The sequence below is a fragment of the Oncorhynchus mykiss genome, chromosome 30 (genome assembly GCF_013265735.2).
Source record: "Oncorhynchus mykiss isolate Arlee chromosome 30, USDA_OmykA_1.1, whole genome shotgun sequence".
NCBI lineage: Eukaryota > Metazoa > Chordata > Actinopteri > Salmoniformes > Salmonidae > Oncorhynchus > Oncorhynchus mykiss.
The window spans coordinates 42252492-42273722 of record NC_050570.1 but is presented as its reverse complement, the minus strand read 5'-3'; the positions used below and the strand labels follow the sequence as shown (position 1 = coordinate 42273722).

The 21231-nt window shown below is 39.3% G+C and overlaps 1 protein-coding gene across 3 annotated transcripts; it reads left to right on the top strand.

The window, feature by feature from the left end:
• Positions 1-4864: 4864 nt before the first annotated feature.
• LOC110521836 (LIM/homeobox protein Lhx9) lies at positions 4865-17485 on the top strand. Of its 3 annotated transcripts, XM_021599746.2 has the most exons (6): positions 4865-5021; positions 8365-8600; positions 9569-9771; positions 10365-10723; positions 13290-13489; positions 14087-16299. In XM_021599746.2, exons 2-6 carry the CDS (start codon positions 8418-8420, stop codon positions 14336-14338), a joined length of 1197 nt encoding a protein of 398 aa, XP_021455421.1. In that variant the 5' UTR covers positions 4865-5021; positions 8365-8417; the 3' UTR covers positions 14339-16299. The 3 variants fall into 3 exon arrangements, with proteins under 3 accessions (XP_021455421.1, XP_021455422.1, XP_021455423.1); XM_021599747.2 differs by lacking the exon at positions 4865-5021 and having other exon boundaries at positions 6485-8600; positions 10368-10723; XM_021599748.2 differs by lacking the exons at positions 4865-5021; positions 14087-16299 and adding an exon at positions 16711-17485 and having other exon boundaries at positions 6569-8600.
• Positions 17486-21231: the final 3746 nt, after the last annotated feature.

Below are 21231 nucleotides of genomic sequence, written 5' to 3'. Positions count from 1 at the left end.
AACGATGTCGCTCTTGCTGCTGGAGATTCTTTGATCCACCTCTTCGCAGACAACACCATTCTGTATACATCTGGCCCTTCTTTGAACACTTTGTTAACAAACCTCCAAACAAGCTTCAATGCCATACAACACTTCTTCCGTGGCCTCCAACTGCTCTTAAATGCTAGTAAAACTAAATGCATGCTCTTCAACCGATTGCTGCCCGCACCCTCCCTCCCGACTAGCATCACTACTCTGGACGGTTCTGACTTTATGTGGACAACTACAAACACCTTGGTGTCTGGTTAGACTGTAAACTCTCCTTCCAGACTCCCATTAAGCATCTCCAATCCAAAGTTAAATCTAGAATTGGCTTTGTATTTCGCAAAAAAGCCTCCTTCACTCATGCTGCCAAACATACCCTCGTAAAATATACTATCCTACTGATCCTTGACTTCAGCAATGTCATTTACAAAATAGCCTCCAGCACTCTACTCAGCAAATTGGATGTAGTCTATCACAGTGCCATCGGTTTTGTCACCAAAGCCCCATATAAAATGAGCAAAACAAGAAATGTCCTCTCACTGTCAACTGCATTTATTGTCAGCAAACTTAACATGTGTAAATATTTGCATGAACATAACAACATTCAACAACTGAGACTTAAACTGAACAAGTTCCACAGACATGTGACTAACAAAAATGTAATAATGTGTCCCTGAACAAAGGGGGGGGGGTCAAAATCAAAAGTAATAGTCAGTATCTGGTGTGGCCACCAGCTGCATTAACTACTGCAGTGCATCTCCTCCTCATGGACTGCACCAGATTTGCCAGTTCTTGCTGTGAGATGTTACCCCACCCTTTCACCAAGGCACCTGCAAGTTCCTGGACATTTCTGGGGGGTAAGCCCTAGCCCTCACCCTCTGATCCAGCAAGTCCCAGACGAGATCAGGGCTCTTCGCTGGCCTTGACAGAACACTGACATTCCTGTCTTGCAGGAAATCACACACAGAACGACCAGTATGGCTGGTGGCATTGTCGTGCTGGAGGGTCATGTCATTATGAGCCTGCAGGAAGGGTACCACATGATGGAGGAGGATGTCTTCCCTGTAACGCAGTGTTAAGATTGCCTGCAATGACAACAAGCACAGTCCGATGATGCTGTGACACACCGCCCCAGACCATGATGGACCCTCCACCTCCAAATCTATCCTGCTCCAGAGTACAGGCCTCGGTGTAACAGTCATTCCTTCGACAACAAATGCGAATCCGACCATCACCCCTGGTGAGACAAAACCGTAACTCGTCAGTGAAGAGCACTTTTTGCCAGTCCCGTCTGGTCCAGCGACGATGGGTTTGTGCCCAAAGGTGATGTAATTGCCAGTGATGTCTGGTGAGGACCTACAGGCCCTTAGTCCAGCCTCTTTCAGCCTATTGCGGACAGTCTGAGCACTGATGGAGGAATTGTGCGTTCCTGGTGTAACATGGGCAGTTGTTGTTGCCATCCTGTACCTGTCCCGCAGGTGTGATGTTCGGATGTACCGATCCTGTGCAGGTGTTGTTACACGTGGTCTGCCACTGCGAGGATGATCAGCTGTCCGTCCTGTCTCCCTGTAGCACTGTCTTAGGCGTCTCACAGTATGGCATTGCAATTTATTGCCCTGGCCACATCTGCAGTCCTCATGCCTCCTTACAGCATGCCTAAGGCACGTTCATGCAGATGAGCAGGGACCCTGGTCATCTTTCTTTTGGTGTTTTTCAGAGTCAGTAGAAAGGCCTCTTTAGTGTCCTAAGTTTTCATAACTGTGATCTTAATTGCCTACTGTCTGTAAGCTGTTAGTGTCTTAACGGCCGTTCCACAGGTGCATGTTCATTAACTGTTTACGGTTCATTGAGCAAACATGGGAAACAGTGTTTCAATCCCTTACGATGAAGATCTGTGACGTTATTTTGATTTTTACGAATTATCTTTGAAAGACATGGTCCTGAAAAAGTGACTTTTTTTTTTTTTTGCTGAGTTTACTACCCAGCACTGCGACCTGTATGCTCTTGTTGGCTGGCCTTCCATACATATTCATCGCCAAACCCACTGGCTCCAGGGCATCTATAAATATTTGCTAGGTAAAGCCCGCCTTATCTCAGCTCACTGGTCAACATAGCAACACTCATCCATAGCACGCACTCCAGCAGGTATATTTCACTAGTCATCCCCAAAGCCAACACCTGCTTTGGCCACCTTTCCTTCCAGTTCTCTGCTACCAATGACTGGAACAAATTGCAAAAATCACTGAAGCTGGAAACTTATATCACCCTCACCAACTTTAAGCATCAGCTGTCAGAGCACTGTACCTGTACACAGCCCATCTGTAAATAGCACACCCAACTACCTCATCCCCATATTGTTTATATATATTTTTTGCTCTTTTGCACCCAAGTATCTCTACTTGCACATTATCATCTGCACATCTATCAATCTAGTGTTAATGCTAAATTGTAATTATTTTGCCACTATGGCCAATTTATTGCCTTACCTCCCTAACCTTACTACATTTGCACACACTGTACATAGATGTTTCTATTGTGTTATTGACTGTAAGTTTGTTTATCCCATGTGTAACTCAGTGTTGTTGTTTTTGTCACACTGCTTTGCTTTTTCTTGGCCAGGTCGCAGTTGTAAATGAGAATTTATTCTCAACTGGTCAACCTGGTTAAATAAAGGTGAATTTTTTTTAAAAAAATGCACATGTGCCTATTCTGGTCTTGACATGTGCGCTCTAACCAACAGCTAGCAGATACAGTGCGGGGTGGCTAGTAAAATACAGTGCGGGGTGGCTAGTAAGACTATTATGGATAATACTGAAAAACAATTTCGGGAAGGGAGCATCAAGTTTATCACCGTGCACCTTCACCACCCTGTGAAGTTCATCATAACTTCATGTGTAGCCTAAAAACTGCATGGTTTCCCAAGTTGTAATGGGAGGATAGAAGACCATACATCATATCATCCCGTGTCTCCAAATTTACTTCTATATGATGGTTATTCTATTCATATTTGCGGATAAAGGCGTTTCCACCACCATGTCTCGCATAATTAATTTCACCAACACAAAAAGATCCCACCATCATGTCAAAGGAACACATTATCTGTTGGCTAATCCCGAAAATCCCTGTTTCCATCAAAGCTGTCATGCTTTTTTAGTTATGGTACGACTTTACTCACATAAAAAAATGTGCATGGAAAGTTACTGGCTATGTTTCCATCCAATTGGCCACTGATTTCGATGTGAATATTCTAAAATCCACATGAAAACAATAATGCAAATTTTCCCACCAGAGATGTGTTTTCATTAAATTGATTTATTGCACATTTAAGGCTGTGCGTGATGACGTAGTGCACATAAAATAACTTTTGCTGTTAAATTCCAACATACTGAATAAAAATAAAAGTTTTTCAACTCTACTAATGGTTTTGTCACAAACAAATTTGTGTGCGCTCTAGCCAACAAATCTCACTTGCAGATACAGCCTACTACATAATGAGATTATTATGGACAAAATAGAGAGATTTGTTTTATTTGTCAAACGGCAGACAAATATCGTTTTTTAATACATTTTACCACAAAAAAAGATCCCACCTTGTCTAGCATATTTGTTTTGTCAACATTTGGAGAGTTTACGGACATACTTTTTATTAGGCCTGTCATGAAAATCTTTATCCGATGTAGTCCTACTTTCCTCGCATAAAAACGACGGAAACCTTTCCAATAAATTTCAAAGGTCTTATTCAGTTGACAGCTTGGCTGCAGTTTGACAAAAAAAGAAAAAGTATTGCTCTTTTGTCCATAATAATAGCATCATGTAGGCTATACCCGCACGGTATCTGCGAGCGGTTGGCTTTTGAGTACACGTGCCAATACCAGAGTGCGCACACTTGCTATATAACGCAACATTTTTGTGAGAAAACCATCAGTAGAGTTGAAAATACGATGGAAATCCATTTAACTTGTATTTTCTATTCAGTACATGAGAATATAACTGCAAAATGTATTTTTATGTGCACTGAATCATCACCTACAGCCTTTATCCTCTCTGGTGGGAAAATGCGCATAATGTTTTATGAGATTTTTAAAAATATTCAAGAAAATCTGTCAATTGGATGGAAACCTAGCTAGTGTAGTAGAATTATATTGACCATGTTCCATTTTTCATTGTAAGGCCTACCGGTAGGCCTATTGACTGGAGGAGAGACAGGGATTGACTCAAATTGGAATGGAACCATTCAAAAACAGAGGATATTTTTTCCATGTGATTAGAAAACACTACATGCGAACGCCATAAGCCTAGACCATTTCAGAGGAGAAATTGAATGTAATTATTTTTTTCTGTCTTTAAAATCACAATATTTGGTTTCAACAGTTTTCAATATTTCCCCTGATTTGGGAAATATACCTATATAACATATTAGGTTTATGACATGTGACACAACATAGATTAATGTTAAGTTTCATAATAATCTCAATTGAATAACATTATTTATATGCACTGCACTGTAAGGTTATTAGGAGTGCACCTTGCTGTTTTCATCTTCGACAGATATTGTTAAGACAGTTTGACTGCAGAGCTCAAGGATTTATTAACATGGATCCCTGCTATCAGGGTGTAACAAACACGACCTGATTTTATTCATATGGGCAATGACATACTGATATTTTGGACAAACCCGGGATGTGTGTGTGTGCGTGTGTGTGTTCGTGCTCGTGCGTGCGTCTCAACGTTGGCTCGTGAGCTCTCATTAACCGTTTGTTTGAGAGGGTTTGGTGGAGGGAGAGGAATATATATATAAATATCTTCTCGCCAAGCGGTAGGTTTGTTTTAATTGACACTCACTAGGACTACGAGAAACAAGGAACAACCCCCATCTACCGGCAGAATCTCTGCTATCCTCTCCTCCTCCTCCTCTCCTTTCCTCTCTTCTACAGGCCCGCAACCTTCTCAACACAAGGTTGGTTTCTATACCAGGACAGCGCATTATCAGCCTGAAGGTAACCTCAACTTTCACCTGAATTACACATTTTCACACAATTATTCGATGTGCTATACATTATATGCACATGGTTGCTATTTTTCGAGGTGCGTGTGCAAAAGTTGTGCGTGTGTGTAAGCTATGAGACGTTGCATTAATAATGACGGATATAGTGAGCCATATAACTGAGCTTTGAGAAAGCCTATGTTGACGGATTGGCGATATTTCTTTCATTCACAAGGAAACAAAAGTCAGCATTGAGCCGCCCGTGGAATAGTTAAAATATAGCTAGCTGTCTTATCTGTCATTGTTCCGAATACAGTATGTTCGTGGTAAACATTTTGTTTGAAAGAAATCAAGGTTGAAATTGAGAAGAAGCTGCACAGTACAGTGAACTGCATGATTCTCAGCAAAGCCGCAGCAAAATAGTGAAAAGGCAAGAGAGGGAAAACGGACTAAAAAGGAATTCATAGTAGCCTAAATGTGTTGCCAATTCTCAAATGTCATCATAAATAGTCTTCTGGAGCCACCAAATAATAGTAAAATAAGGAGGAATTCTGACAGGAATGTAAATACTTTTGTTGGCTCATATATTTAATTTGATGATTATTATTCTTCACGAGACAAAACCCCGGCATGGTTAAAACAATGCAGAGATGAATTCAACGAAAAATATAAAAGCCAACTCGTTTAAAGACCAATACCTTATTTTCGTAAATGGATAATTATATGTGTCGGATTCATCATTATTGGCATTAGGCTCTAAATTGCATCATCAATGGGCATTTCTTTTAAACATCATATAGGAGACAATTACGCATTTATATAGTCTAAAGAAGAACCTGCTATAGGCCTATAGACTTGTGAAATAGGCCTAGCTATAAACTAAGAGGGGATAACGTTAAATATCGATCTAAGTTTAAAAAACGAAATGGGTTGTTTTCCATTTCAGAGATGAACACTGGGAGAGCTCGTGGATGCACTGACGCATTTTAATCCTTTTTCACTTGGATGAAATGTCATTGCTGGAGGCCAGGGAGACACATGCATCTAGGGGCTATGTAACATTTCCTATTCCTTCTGAAGAGGCACAATGAAATAATAATAATAATAACATGGCTAATTTTATTTTCTCAAATAAATAAGTAACAACAGCTATAGCCTACATTTTGTATAAGCGTTTTTAAATTAGGTGGGCCACTTCTGCGTGTTCTATGCTCTCTTGGGACCGCATAATAAACACTTCAAGTAAATGTCACACTGAACTGCACGTTTCCCGTTTTTAGGTTTTCTTTGTCCAAGTGAAATTAATCCTGAGTGCCTTTTTTTTAAAACTTCAGTGGAATGAAACTGACAGAGCGCGAATTAACTCCGCTGCTGCTATATAGCACATCCACCTCCTTTAAAGTTTAGACATTTACGCGCCGTGTTATCTAGGGGGGCCCAATTAAACACACGACTTCTGATCCCCGCGACAAAATGGAAATGTAACAGGTCTTAAAATGATTGGCGTTGGCGTGAGGAAGCGCACCTGCAACTTCATGGAGCTTTGGGAAGTCTAATGGTCCGGACTGTAAGGAGAGTTATCTTTTGTCCTCTGACACAAAACCTTAAAATCTCCCAGACGTGTTGTATTGTCTGTCAGGCCTCGGCCGGGAATTTAGGCACAAAACGATACACACATTCGTTATAGATAATAGAAATTACTTCTTCAACCACATGCTATACAAACAATACAAATATTTTATGGAATTCAATATCTTGGATTAAGGTGCAGAATTTAAATTTACAAAGAAACTAACCGATTTAGCAAATATCATGGGTGTGTGTTGTCACACATTGGAGAGAGAAGCCTGTCTGTCAGTGTAAAGTCATAGTTTGAGTACAGAATGTTTAATTGGAGAGACGAGGGACATGCTAATGAGTCAGTGGCGGATAATTAGTTTACGTTGATTTTAGGTTACTGTTTAATTAAGAGAGCATTGATCTGGCTTTAAAAGCAGTAATTAGGGTCTACGTTACTTACACAGAATGCAGCCTACCACTGTCACTTCAACACATGCAGCTATATAACTCGACAATTCATATAAGCTAATGTCTTCTTAATTGGGATAGGCCTAACGTCTTTTGTTGGTTATCAGAAAAAGAGAAAAGGGCCTGGCATTTGTCCGTTTTAGAATGGGCCTATATATTTGCCATGCACTCTTTGAGGAATATTTATCGTATATAGGTCTAAAATTATTTCGCAGGCCTACTTGTGTTTTGTAGGCTAAACTGGACATATGTTGGCTATGACACACACACACATACACACAACATGTATTCTATAGTATTAATTAATCAGAATCCGGGTAAATTTAACCTTTTACCAATACAACTAATATTTTCAAAATCCAATCCAAAATGTTCAACTTCTTTTTTTTATAATAAACATGTTATAGCCCTACTTAGTTATTAGGCATACACAGCACGCTCACAGGTAAATGAGTATCACATTTAAAAATGCACGGCGGCAAAACATACATGACAAGGAAAGGTATCACCCTCACACGACTGTTTCACTTAAGACGTGCTATTCCACTAGACGTTTCACATAAAGTTATCGAATCAAATTCAGCAAGTGAGGCTACTGAAACTCCATATTACAGTTTATACAGATTAAAATTCGTTCAAATTACAATTCAATATCCAAGGTTTATCCTTCTAATTCAATCACACCAAAAGATTATGCAAATTTCACTAAACCGTATCGTGTCACTGCGATTTAGACTCCACTAATGTCTTCCGATAACTAAAACCCATAGAAAAGAAAAGTAATGAAAATGTCAATAACCAAAGTGTCTCTCTCCACGCTCTCGCAGCCAACATGCACCGCGGGTTAGAGGGGAGAGTGACAGCTCTTTGTTGGTGAATAGAAATCAGTGGCATAGAGAGAGGGAACGACTCCTCCTACCAAATTATCCAAACTGGGCAGGCTTTTGCTCTCTTCACAAATAGGACACGGCTCTCCAACTCAGGCAGTCCCAATCTGACCTTCAAGCGCACGGAACCCTATAACGTGAGATCGGCGCGGGACTGTCGAGAGAAAAACACCTAATCGAAACTTCTGCAATTTTAACCGTCCATCACCACCATCATCATCAGTGCATAAACTGGCCACCGCCGGATCAGCTGGACTATACTTATTTTTTTTTGTTACAAAACATTCAGGGGAGAGGAAATAATTTCTTCCTGCCTTGATTTCTCCCGGTCCCTCATCTATCCACCACTTGCAGGGGAGGTGAGCTGAGCTGAGTGTGTCTCTTGTTTGTTTGTTTGTGTGTGTGTGTGTGTGTGTGTTTGTGTGTGTGCCTGTCTAACAGTCTAACAGCAGAGCCAGTCGGATGCTCTGAGCCAACGGGACGCAGAGCTGTATATGGAAGTTGTGGGCTGCAAGGCAGAAGCGAGCAGTTGCACATTGCGTCGTTCAGGAGCGGGAGCCATGCTGTTCCACGGGATCTCCGGTGACCACATCCAAGGCATCATGGAGGAGATGGAGAGGAGATCCAAAACCGACTCGCGCCTTACCAAGGGCGTGCAGCTCAACGGAAGGGAATCGGTAAGAAAAATGTACTAAATGCAATGTTTTCTTTTCTTGTTCTGACATCCATGAAGATTACCACTTACATCCAAATGGGCATAACTGTTTAAATGCAAGGACATGCTTTATGAAGCTGTAGTTGGGCTAAGATAGCTGCAAGAAACAATCACTCGAAAGAAAATGTTGGGTTTAATATTGCGTTTACAGGTTCCTATATGGACAAAAAAAAATGTTTAAAGAACATGTATGTGTGTGGAAATGTTCGTATGTAATACAAATACATTCAGTTATCAACTAAACTAAGTGAAAGTGCATTAAGTAAAAGTGACAATTATTACTCACATTTTGCCAAATTGTTACACAATTTATATTTTGAGCAAATAACAAATTGCTGTTATTGTTTATTTATATAATATATAGGCCTAATTAAACAGTTATTACATAGATAATAGTTTGGACATTATTAGCATCTCTACATAATAATTTATTGTTATTATTATTAATTGTTGTTCTTTTGGCAGTAATGCTAAAGTTATAGACGTGTGAAAGTAGGAGGACATAGCGCATCAGGCTGTCGATACAGCTTATTTTAAATGTGCAATGAAGCGCAATTAATTATTCTTTGTCATTGTAATACATTTATGTATACAGGCTCCATTTGTTAGATACATTGAATGCAGTTACTCCCTAAACACAACCGGCCCTGCATGTTGACACATTTTCAGCTCCGCAGGAATTTCTTGGGATTGGCTTTAAAACCGAACTGTCATATATAGGCTACTTAAGAAAGTCTAACGATCGTTGTACTATTTATTTATTTTTAAGAAAATTGTGCATTGCTCATATTAGGCTAATATGTAATTTTTCAGATATGTCAGTTTTATCACACACAAGCCAAACCCCACATGGGAAGTATAGTCCTCACCACATGCGCAGGATGTGAGCCATGCATTTCCACATGTATTAATATTCCCCTCCTCTTCCAGACCATGCCTTCGATGGGACCGGAGAAGCCCGCGTTGTGTGCTGGCTGTGGAGGCAAAATCTCGGATAGATATTACTTACTCGCTGTGGATAAACAGTGGCACCTGCGGTGCCTCAAATGCTGTGAATGTAAACAACATTTGGAGTCAGAACTCACGTGTTTTGCCAAGGATGGCAGCATCTACTGCAAGGAGGATTACTACAGGTAAGAAAGCATACGGTTATGATTGGTTGTTTTTCTATAGGCCTAGTGAAATGATTGATTTTAATATTCGACGATTGAACACACGCTCTCTCTCCCTCACTCTCTTGTGTGTTTGGCATTAGGCCTGTCATACAAACTATTGTTAATGTCTGAAACGATAGATCTATAAACACAAACACAGGCCACAGAACATTTGAAATAGGCTATAGGTTAAATGTTCGCACAGAAGGCGGCCTATTGGTTCGATCAGCTATAGCTTTGGCATATTCAACAAGTCATACAAGGAAGGCCCCATATAATGAATCTACTACATGGAAATATAAATAGCTGTTAATAGCCAAGCAGCCTAAATATCAGAGGCAATCTGTCGTCTCTTGGCCATGCTGCAAATGCGATATGTTATTATAGGCCTGCGGATGGAGGTTATGACATTACATGCAAACTGCTGAATAAAAGCACAGTAAGAACATGGAGTTGTATTTTACGTAGCCACTCGCGGTGTGTGTTTGTGTTCCACTTTTTCAATCCTGTTTTGAGTGTTTTAGAAGTGTTATGTCTGGGCGTGTTTTTAAAGAATTGCGTCCTTGTTTCAGAAGGTTCTCAGTGCAGAGGTGTGCGCGCTGCCACCTCGGGATATCGGCATCGGAGATGGTAATGCGTGCACGGGACTCGGTGTACCATCTGAGCTGCTTCACGTGCACCACGTGCAACAAGACCCTGACCACCGGCGACCACTTCGGCATGAAGGACAGCCTGGTGTACTGCCGGGTCCACTTCGAGACCATAGCCCAGGGAGAGTACCCACACCCCGGCCTCAACTACTCCGAGCTGGCGGCTAAAGGCGGAGGTCTGGCGTTGCCTTACTTCAATGGCACTGGGACAGCTCAGAAGGGAAGGCCTCGCAAGAGGAAGAGCCCCGCCATGGGCATAGACATCGCCAGCTACAACTCAGGTGATGAGACGGAGAGGAGTTGCTGGTTGGGGAGTTGTACGCACAGAAGGCTATTGCGCTGTTTGAAAATAACGATACGGTGGGGATGTTTTGATTGAGGCCTATAACCTGTTAGGCTACATGCTAACTAACCAACCCATGCCGCGCGCTGGTGAACTGAGTAGAAAAGATAATGTCGAATATAGAGATTTCATTAATTATTTGGCTTGATCCGTGTTTAAGGGCATAGGCCTCATCTCCGTATTCCTACACCAAAAGCAATTTTAACCTAAAAAGGGGGGGACACGAAGAGAACAATTAGCCATTCCACACCTTGGAAGATGCCTACTTTGAATGTGTGCTCTGTTCACGAAGTAGCGTATTTGCATTTCTCCTCTTTAGGCTAAATTGCATGCTGTCAAAATGATCAAAAATGTACCCCCAGTTAACCATTAGTTTGACTTTTATAGCCTAATTATGGCTCTCATTCGGTAATCGAATTTGTAAAATGGGTACACACATGAACTTGAACCAGTGACCTAAGCACGTGCAGGGGGTAAAATAAATATGGGCTCAACTATTGAAAATGTGGGGAAATTGCCTCCTCGTTATACATTACAGGTAATTTTACAATTAAAAACTGGCATTGAAAACGTGAATGTTATAATCTAACCAACCCCGCGGCGTCTCTTTTGTAGTCGCTTTTTACAATTAGTGTCCGGCTGAGAAAGTTTGTCACTGTGTGCCAAATTTGTTCTGTTCTCCATGCATGGAGAGGAATAAGGGTAATCTGCGTGTTAAATAATTGTTCTGCGTTAATTGAAGGTGATGTAGGAATCCCTGGCTTCCAACCACTGAATCATACTCGGAAGGTCAGCACAGTTCTCAGAAACAGAGTGAGTGAGATGGAGCGGAATACAAAAAAACTAAACAAACAAGCAATAACATTACATCCTCTCCAGAATCTAACGTTATATAAAAAAAAATATTTGAATTGTTTTAATACGATGCTTTTGTTATGTCCTCTATTATGGTCTATCCCAAGCATAATATGTTATGTTTATTGGACTACAGTATTTTGCTTTAATAACGACAAGGGTGGTGGTAATGGTTCTTTTCTCAAGACTATTTCATTTTAGAAACATGCCCATATGCCCCCTTCATTTGTTTTGTATTTATGTTCAGCTGTAGATGTTGTGCTCTTTCCATATTTAAAACACTTTTGGTTGCACTGCAAAGACATATGATTGAATTTAGCTCTGAATTAAATCCTGCTTTTGTCCATAGCACTCAAAAAACATTCCATTAGGTATAATCACAAATTGCCTGTCTTTCACAGTCAGTTTCGAGCAAAAATGTTGATATTGTCTATATCCGGTTTAATGTTTAGGTTCCATCGACTCTATATGCATATAGCCTACGTCTTTAGATAATTATTCCATGCGGTCAGTCCCATGTCGACCTTGCAGTTGGAATACCGACTCAGCATGTTTTGTTAGCGACCCCTGGTGGGTAGTTGTAGAAATAAAGGCACTCAGCAGGCAATCATAGCTGAGGAAAATGGGATACCCAAGATTTAAAGATATAGCTGTTATTTTATTGCAGTGCTTTTAAGATGCTTGTCTAACATGAATTAAGATGCATATTTGACATCTGAAAATAAGTGTTTTAAGTTACACATTTCTGATGAAATATGAGTAGTAGTCTTGGACTATGGCCAAGATTCATTTGAAAAATACATAGATTCTGTATCCCAGAGATATTTAATCCTAGGGTTTTCTGTGTTCATGTTTAGTTCTGTATCAACTAAACGTCTAGTTTAGGTCTGTGACACCAGCACTAAAGTCTGTCATTTGAACTGTGTTTTGCATTTGCAGGGGGCGGAAATATCAAGATAGGTGTCTTGAATATATTAACAGCCTACTACAGCCTTTGCTCTCTTTTATTAGTCAGAGATTTAGAGATGACCACTTTAGCTAATAGGCCTATAGTAGAATGAGTAAAGTCTGTTATAGGAATATGCATGTCTGCTGGATGTGTTGAAAATAATTGTCTTTTGATCATGGCATGACAATCAATGATTTTAAATATATTTCAATAGACAGGACAGAATATTAGTATGGTGCATATTGGAAGTAGAGAATACATTTTAATGACAATACATTATTGCTTTCTTTAAGCACAGAGGAGTAGAATGCTAGCTTGACCAAATGGAGGACTGATCAACTCCTACTGTAGATATGGATCTGCTTTACATACTTTCTAAGGGGCTTGTGTCCGTTACATTTTGAATAACTTATGTTTGATTTAATTCAATCTTAACTGAAAATGATGGCCATTTTATGCCTTTAATTCCTCTTCAATGGAATCATCATAACCTAATCCTAACCCTGATCGGATGTGCTGTGTCTTTCTATAACTAACAACCTTGATTTTGGGAGTGCTGTCTATGTTGACAACTCTGGATTATATGTACGAGGACCAACAGCACCCCACTTTTTGTTTGAAGAATTATACTGCAATGCACACTTTACCACAGTATATCTGTTCTAACTTTGCACCCCCTCCTTCTCCTCCTTTTGGTCAGGTTGTAATGAGAACGATGGAGACCACTTGGACCGTGACCAAGCCTACCCTCCCTCCCAGAAGACCAAGCGCATGCGCACCTCCTTCAAGCACCACCAGCTCCGCACCATGAAGTCCTACTTTGCTATCAACCACAACCCCGACGCCAAGGACCTCAAACAGCTTGCCCAGAAGACAGGCCTCACCAAAAGAGTTCTACAGGTAAGCAGTAGCCATCGCCCTCATTTCTGACTTATGACCTAGTATGACATCATCACTCTATATCCCCCAGTCCATTGTCTGTTCTCACATTTGACCATCAGTTCCATTCAAGTCCATTGAAATCATGTTTTTTTTATACAATTATTTTCATTGGTTTTCTACCGATGTTGTATGCAATGTTGTTAGGCACCAGGTTCCTTGATGTACTGTATGAAGGAGATGTATGGTATTTGTAGTGTTTAGGGTTTCTAGACATATAATTCATCCACGTATCACTCCCAATCTCCCTGGGTCAGTGGTGGGAAGAGTAATTTAAGAGAGAGTGCACAAGTCTGTAAGGATCTTTTACAAAATAAAAATACTCTTTCAGCTGGTCATTTCTCATTTGGTTTCTACTCCCTGAGCCCAAAATAATGGCGTCAAAAACAGTTTGTAGGTATTGTTCTTTACTCTTTCTACTCTACGGGGAGAGTCAGGTAGTGGACAACACTGTGATGTCATAACTATTGCATTTTATTAGAAAGAAAGGAGACAAAGAAAATAAGTTAATAAATTAGACATAAACATAAAGTAAAAGCCATTGGATTGGATTTGCAGGTATGGTTCCAAAACGCAAGAGCCAAATTCAGAAGGAACGTTTTGCGACAGGAGAATGGTAATGACAAGGCCGACGGCACGTCACTCCCGCCGCCCTCGTCCGACAGCGGCGCTCTGACGCCCCCCTCCAGTGCGGCCACACTAACAGACCTGACCAATCCCTCTATCACTGTAGTGACCTCCGTCACATCTAGTTTGGACAGCCATGATTCGGGGAGCCCCTCACAGACTACCTTGACAAACCTTTTCTAGCAAGCTCTACAACTCTAAGCTCTTAACTCATTTATGTGTTTTTCCATAATTTGCATTTACATTTTTTTAAACACCTTTAAAGAAAACAGAGACAGTTCTGTGGATACAGGAAGTACTGTACTGTACCCAACAAAAAAGCAACAAGATCAACAAGAACAACTACAGCAACATTTAAACAGGAGGAAATTATGTTGATGTGTAGCATTTGCAACCGCTTGGCAGCTGTTTGTAGTCAACGTATTTAGTGATTGGTATTGTGTAGAGGACATTTTGAATCTGGACGGCATTGAACAATTATGAACAGGGTTCAACAATCTTGGACAGAGCCCAAATGGAACTATTTAAAATGGGAAAAGTATATTATTTTTACTTTATTTTATTTCATTTGGTAATTTGATTAAGTCTAAATTTATCCATCCCTGATAATTAATGTATTATTTACTGATCAATTAATTTAAAATCATTAATATTTTGCTCTAGAAATGTGTATGTTACCACTATCCTATTTAAGACATATTTAGATATTTTGTTTTTTCAAAATCAAAATACATTCGCAGAATACGTTGTAAAATATAATTCAGAGTTATCCTGGACCTAAAAAAACATTGGATTATTTTATGGATTAGTAATTCTAATCTCTAAATTGCACTGTATACATTACAAGAATCCGGACAATTACAACTCAAATGCCAGGTGGCTGCTGTGACCTCAACATGCATTTTGTCTTGACACACCTCAACTGTGAAAAAAATCAATAACAACAGAACAAATCTATATATCTGTACAGTGGTAACTGTCAAAGATGTAATGCAGTAACATTGATGTTAGAAAGAATTCCACAATAGAAATCAGTGAATGAAATTCTGGATTGGGACACAGTTGAATCGGCACTGTTTGAAAGGATTGTTTCCATGACAGTGCACTTTTTCTAATCTGCTGGCCTAATTTTACATACCAACACACAAATTGATTTTTTAAAATAGTTTATCTGGATTCAACGTGCCCATAGAATTACTGTTAAATAAAATACTGCCCATCATTTTGCTCAGGGTAAAGAAGGGTTGATAAAAAAAGGGAAAGGGGAGGAGGTTAAAAAGTGAGGGATGACAATGTGGCAGATTAGAGGCGTAGAGCTGACAGAAACTTTACAATGACCTCAGAAAACTAGAGATAGAAGACATGCAGCCAGTGGGACAAATAAATCATCCTCCATGTTCACGTTAGGCCATATTTATACTTTCTTTACGATCACTTGCCACTGAACAGACCAAAAACATGTTTCCTCTCAATGAATTAAGAGAAAGAAAGAGAAGCAGTCCTTCTGCAGGGTTCTAACATTTTAAATTAGTATTTTGTTGTCTTCTGGGCCAGCTGTTTAAGGTCGTTGGCGTTGGGGTTGTGGTTGATAGCAAAGCAGGACTACATAGTGCGGATTAAGAGAAAGAAAGAGAAGGAGTTCTTGCTGCTGGGTTAAAACATTTTATTGTAATTGTCACTATTTGTTCTATTGTAGAACAAAGCGTTATTCTCAATCTACTTGATGAAGTAGATGCCTAACTCAGTTCTACTATGTGCCTTATGATATAACTTGGAAGAAAGTTTGTGAACTTCAGGATTATATGTGTTGTTTGTTAACTGATTCACATACTTGTGACGCCTCACTAGTTTTGTACTGTTTTACATCTTATTTCTGAAGATCTTTTTATGGTGTATCCTGTTAAAAGGGGGCAGCGATGTCATAGAAAGCGTTTGTGCACTCTTTCAGATATAGTTGGTTAATCCAAGAATCTTATAAATTGATTTTCGTGTTAATAGTTCAGTACAGTAAGTGTTCTATCAAGATTGTCCATGTTTCCCTGTTTCTTGATAAAGATGGTGTATAGAAACTATTTCCCCTTAAATATTTATGGACCAAACGGTTGTTATATATCTTATTAAATTTGTGTGAATAAAAATACTTTGCTTTAAATGAGTTTTTTATTTTTCATTACACTTGCCATTTTTGTGTTGTTCCTTAGATACTGTTTTATTTTTTACTCACATCAACAAATGAAAAAGCATTCAATGATTGATTGACCAATTCAAAACAAGCGTTCCACATTTTTACTCTTATTTTAATTTCCTATTTTATGGTGTTTACAGTTTTAAAGTAATGCCCCATGGATTTGCACCTAAACCAAGTCGTCAAAAATTTCTGAAAATTGCTTTTTAATGCATGAATATGGCTATAACTTTTTTAAATTGAAAAAGGAACGCTGCAAAGCACACATTGATTGATATATCTATGTAGAGCTAAAGTGAAGAGTAAATGCAGACCCATAAAACCAGGTTGCTCTGTAGTTAATATATTGTTACTCTATGATTTCTTTCAGGGAGAACAAATCTTGGGGCATTACAGCCAAACTTCCCGACGTTTGAAAATTCCCTAAAGTATTAAGAGAAGGGGAATTCCTCACCATTGAAGACAAAGACAATATTAGGATAAGACCATAGAATAGAGAAAAAAAATAAACAAAAACATGTTTTAGTCCAAAAAAACAAAATAAATATTTTGAACATTTGAATCCAACTACAGAGGATAATAGTGTGTGATTACTGATATCCTTATGAAAAAAAGACTTGACTGCTCTTTGTATTGGAATGCCATTCACACACAGTGAAATAAAGTTGTATAGTAACATAGTTGTATATAGCAGAGCAGCCTGGCAGCACAGGAGATACAATGGGATTAAAAGACAGCAGACCTTAAACAACACCACAGGACACGAACACACACAGACACACACCTACTCCCCTCCCTTACCCCACACACTCCTAACCCCACCCTCTACAGAATCGGCTTACTCTATGAAAAAAGTTATTTTGTCACAAATGTAATTTTGTAAACACATGGCCTCCTTGAAACTGGCGAGCATGACGGCCATCAAACGGGCTGATGAAGAGGACTGCAGAATTGGCGCTTTGTGATCTGGCTTCACTAAGGAAAAGAGGAAGTAAAAAAAAAAGATGAAAAAGATTCCCATTTTGCATGCACCTCATCTTGATAACATTATCCTTGAGATGTATTTTATTATTTTGTTTGATGCATTGTATTTGTATCATTCATTGTCAGCTGTGAAATAAACCCTGTGAAAATCCTGTCCCTGATCCTGATCATGCCCACATATTTTATGGTGGAAAATGAAATGTCATTGTGAGAACATGGATGGAGTGTAATGCTTGAAACCTATTTATGCATGTACATGACATTTAGCTAACCAAGGACAATATGAACAATACAATTATTATCTGTTTTCAATATTGTGGTTATTCTTAGGTTCTTGGTTACTATGCAGCGTTACTTTCAATTACACAACCAGCCCATGTAATTCCTAAGTGTGTGATTACTGATAATACTGTAGATTACATTAATTAGATGTAGAATTCAAGCTATTTACAATTACATTTTCTAAGTTCTGGATGGAGTCCATTCAGAATCGTGACAAATGTGGGCACTACATTTCATTCTAGAGATAAACAACAATAATTATATTTGACTACCCGCATCTCAAGAATAACATTGCGAGGATTTTAGCAGCAACCTGATCCCACTGCCTTACCCTGGTTCCTTCAGTGTGGTGTACTTACTGCTCTATGATGAATGCTACATATCCATGTTAGGAAAGAGTGAGACAGAGGGGAGCAGAGGGCCGGGATTGGAGGGAGGGAGGGGAACGGTGGTGCCACATGGGGCCTAGTAAAACAGCTCGCTGTTGAATTCCAACAACGTAGGAAACAGCAAACGCTACAGACAAGTCCAAGCCTAAACCTCACTCACTGGGGTGCCGGCCGTGCTGTTTTTCCATGCCCGGGTGGTGGACGGTTTACACTAGCGAGCAGCAGGAAATGGGATTGCAACATGACACAAACAAACAGTGTCGGCCATCTTGGATTCAGGAGATTCTGGACATCATCACAGCATCCTGCTGACTGACAAGAATGTGAAGGGATGGAGGTTGGTGACTGGAATGCTTCTTATTGTAACAATTAGTGTGCAAGTGTGTTTGTGTGTGTGGCAAGTAAAAGTTCAGCTGTTAACTAGTTGTGTGTAAGATGTGTGGTTTGTAGAATGCCTCAGATTATAATGGAGCATTGTGCAGACTGCAGGGTCTTAAATACTAGTAGATTCCATTGTACAATTACATTCATTTTACAGTTGTCTCAACTATGCTTTGTCATTTTATTTATATTTTCGGATTATTAAGCATTTTGCGAGGGATAAAATCCCTAAATCCCTTCAGATGAATGTTCCAACATCTAGTATCTAGTGGAAAGCCTTCCCAGAAGAGTGGAGGTTGTTATAGCAGCAAAGGGGGGACCAACTCCATATTAATGCCCATTATTTTATTATGTTTGACGAACAGGTGTCCTGTCCACATACTTTTGGTCATGTAGTGATGTTGAATTTCTGGTTTCCTGATTAAAGAAAATAGAAGAGTAGCCTGTTTGAATAGAAAGGGAACTATTTTGCTTTAGTGTTATGAGCTTGCCAGGTGTCAATGAGGTTGTAATCAGAGAGTATATGTTGGAGAGACTTGGTTGCCTGTGGATTGTAGTTGGTCTTATTAGTTTTGTCCTGCATGTCCAGAATGGCATTCGTGTCTGTCCCAATTACCAGTTGGAATTCAGCTTATTCAAGATTTAATTTATAAGAATTTTTGAAACAATACAAAACATCCCCCCTGCCCAGACTCAACTGCTTCTCCCCTCTCCAGCATACACATCACTCTCTGCCACATGGCCTCAAACTGCACCATTTTGTTTCTCTCCATCCCCCATGCACTTTCAATATTTAGATAAAGAGTTTAACCTTTCCATTGTGTTAAAGATGGATGATTGGTTGATCTCCAGCTTTTAAGTATATGTTTTTTCAAGATGATTGATGAGAAAAGTATCTCACTACATCCTCATATGCAGTGTTAATTCTAACAATGTCTGTGGCATTGATTGCTAACCCCATTAAGATCGATTATTTGTAAATATTCTGAAAAAATGTGTTCAATATATGCTTAAACTATTGAATTACTTGCTGTGGTAGACATACGGGATGATATTTCCTTTATAAATCTTGTTTTATGTTCTAAATCTAGGAAAATATGCCAAAATGCTAACAAACAATTGCAGCCATTTGTGTTGCACCCTGACTGTGGTCCAAACACTTAAAAGACACACCCATGTCCACGTACCCTCGCCCTATGCCCTTGGGGGAATCCCCTTCGCCATCTTGGAGGGTGGTCCAAATGATTAGCCAAGCAAGGGAAGTTTGCAACGTAAGACCCTCAGCCCTCATTTTTAGTCGACTTTGCGAGTGTACAATCATGTTCACCCCGGGGCCTGAAACTCAACATCAATGGAGAAGTCAACATAAGTTAAAACGAATGCAAATAAGTTAGACATGTTGCTACTATGTAAAAAGTAAATATGTTTTTGTTTGGTTACATTTTGGAAATTGTAGAAATAAAACATTTCCCTTCTTGAGAAGATCAAGATGGGCAGGCTACCGTTAGTTAGCTAATTCATTTGCTAGCTATCATACAGTAGATATTAAGAATTATAAATATACATAATATATATAATTGACTGTAGTGCATATAAAGCACCCACAAGCTACCGGTGGCTGAAAACACAATCATTGCGGGATGAAGGAGTGACGAACTTCCGGCCCAGGGTGGTCCATTTAAAAATCATTCCTTCCTCCCTGGCCCCTTGCCCTGCAAGTGTATACTCGTGAGACGTAATGATACATCATCAAAAGTGTCCACTTAATTAGAGGGCTGAGGGGATAGGGTGTGTCTTTTAAGTGTTTGGACCGTATCCCCTCAGTCGGGGGAAACTGAAAACATCCCGTTAAGAGGGGAAAGGGAAGTGAGCTTGTGACGCAACTTCTGCTTTTGGACGTGATATGACATATAACATATATGGATGTCTATAGATAGCTGTTCCAGGCTGTATCACAAACGGCCATGACTGGGAGTTCCATAGGGCAGCACACTATTGGCCAAGTGTCGTCGGGGTTAGGGTTTATTGTAAATACGTTTTTTTCTTAACTGACTTGCCTAGTTACACAAATGTTAAAATTAAAATAAGAGTGCCTGTCTTTCTTCGAGATTAAGTTGTTGTTACGGTGTCAAGCTGGCTCGATAATAGACAGTGGAAATGGTAATTGTCTGCGTTCACTATTCCCGCCCAAATTAAGTAACGTCCTATCAGGGACAACATCGGAAATACGATGTCAATTACGATGATTTGGTTAACACTTTTAATTGCAGACATTTACTTATGCCTACATCGAGGCTACTCTTCTGTGAAAAAAAAGTTATTGAAGACCAACTTAAAATGAATTACATTGTAAATGAAAGTTATGGATTGCAGTAACGTGTGAAAGACAATTTCAATAAACATAAAATGAAGCACTTTGCATCTGTTTCTTTGATTAAGATAACGACTTCCAAATAGAAATACAAGATTACTTCATAAAATACAACAATCATGATTAGTTTTCAATTTCAAAATGTGTGGTCTACAGTTCATGAATATTTAATTTCCCCCTATCGATAAAAATGGCCACATTATATTTAGACAAATAAAATCATTAATGGATTACATAAATTGGAAACCAAAATTTTGTAGGAATACACCAACATTACTTTTCCATTCAATCATAAAATGTCTAGGGTAGGCTACATTGCCAAATTAGATTTGCTGTGGTAAACAAGGAAATTAAATACTCTATTTCAGTTGTACAGAGTGATTGTGAAATAGATAAATCATCCATATTTTGATAAAATAGCAAGATTAAATTGTTCCAATGATAATCCTCACCAGAGGGCGAAATAGTCTTGAAAAATCGACAT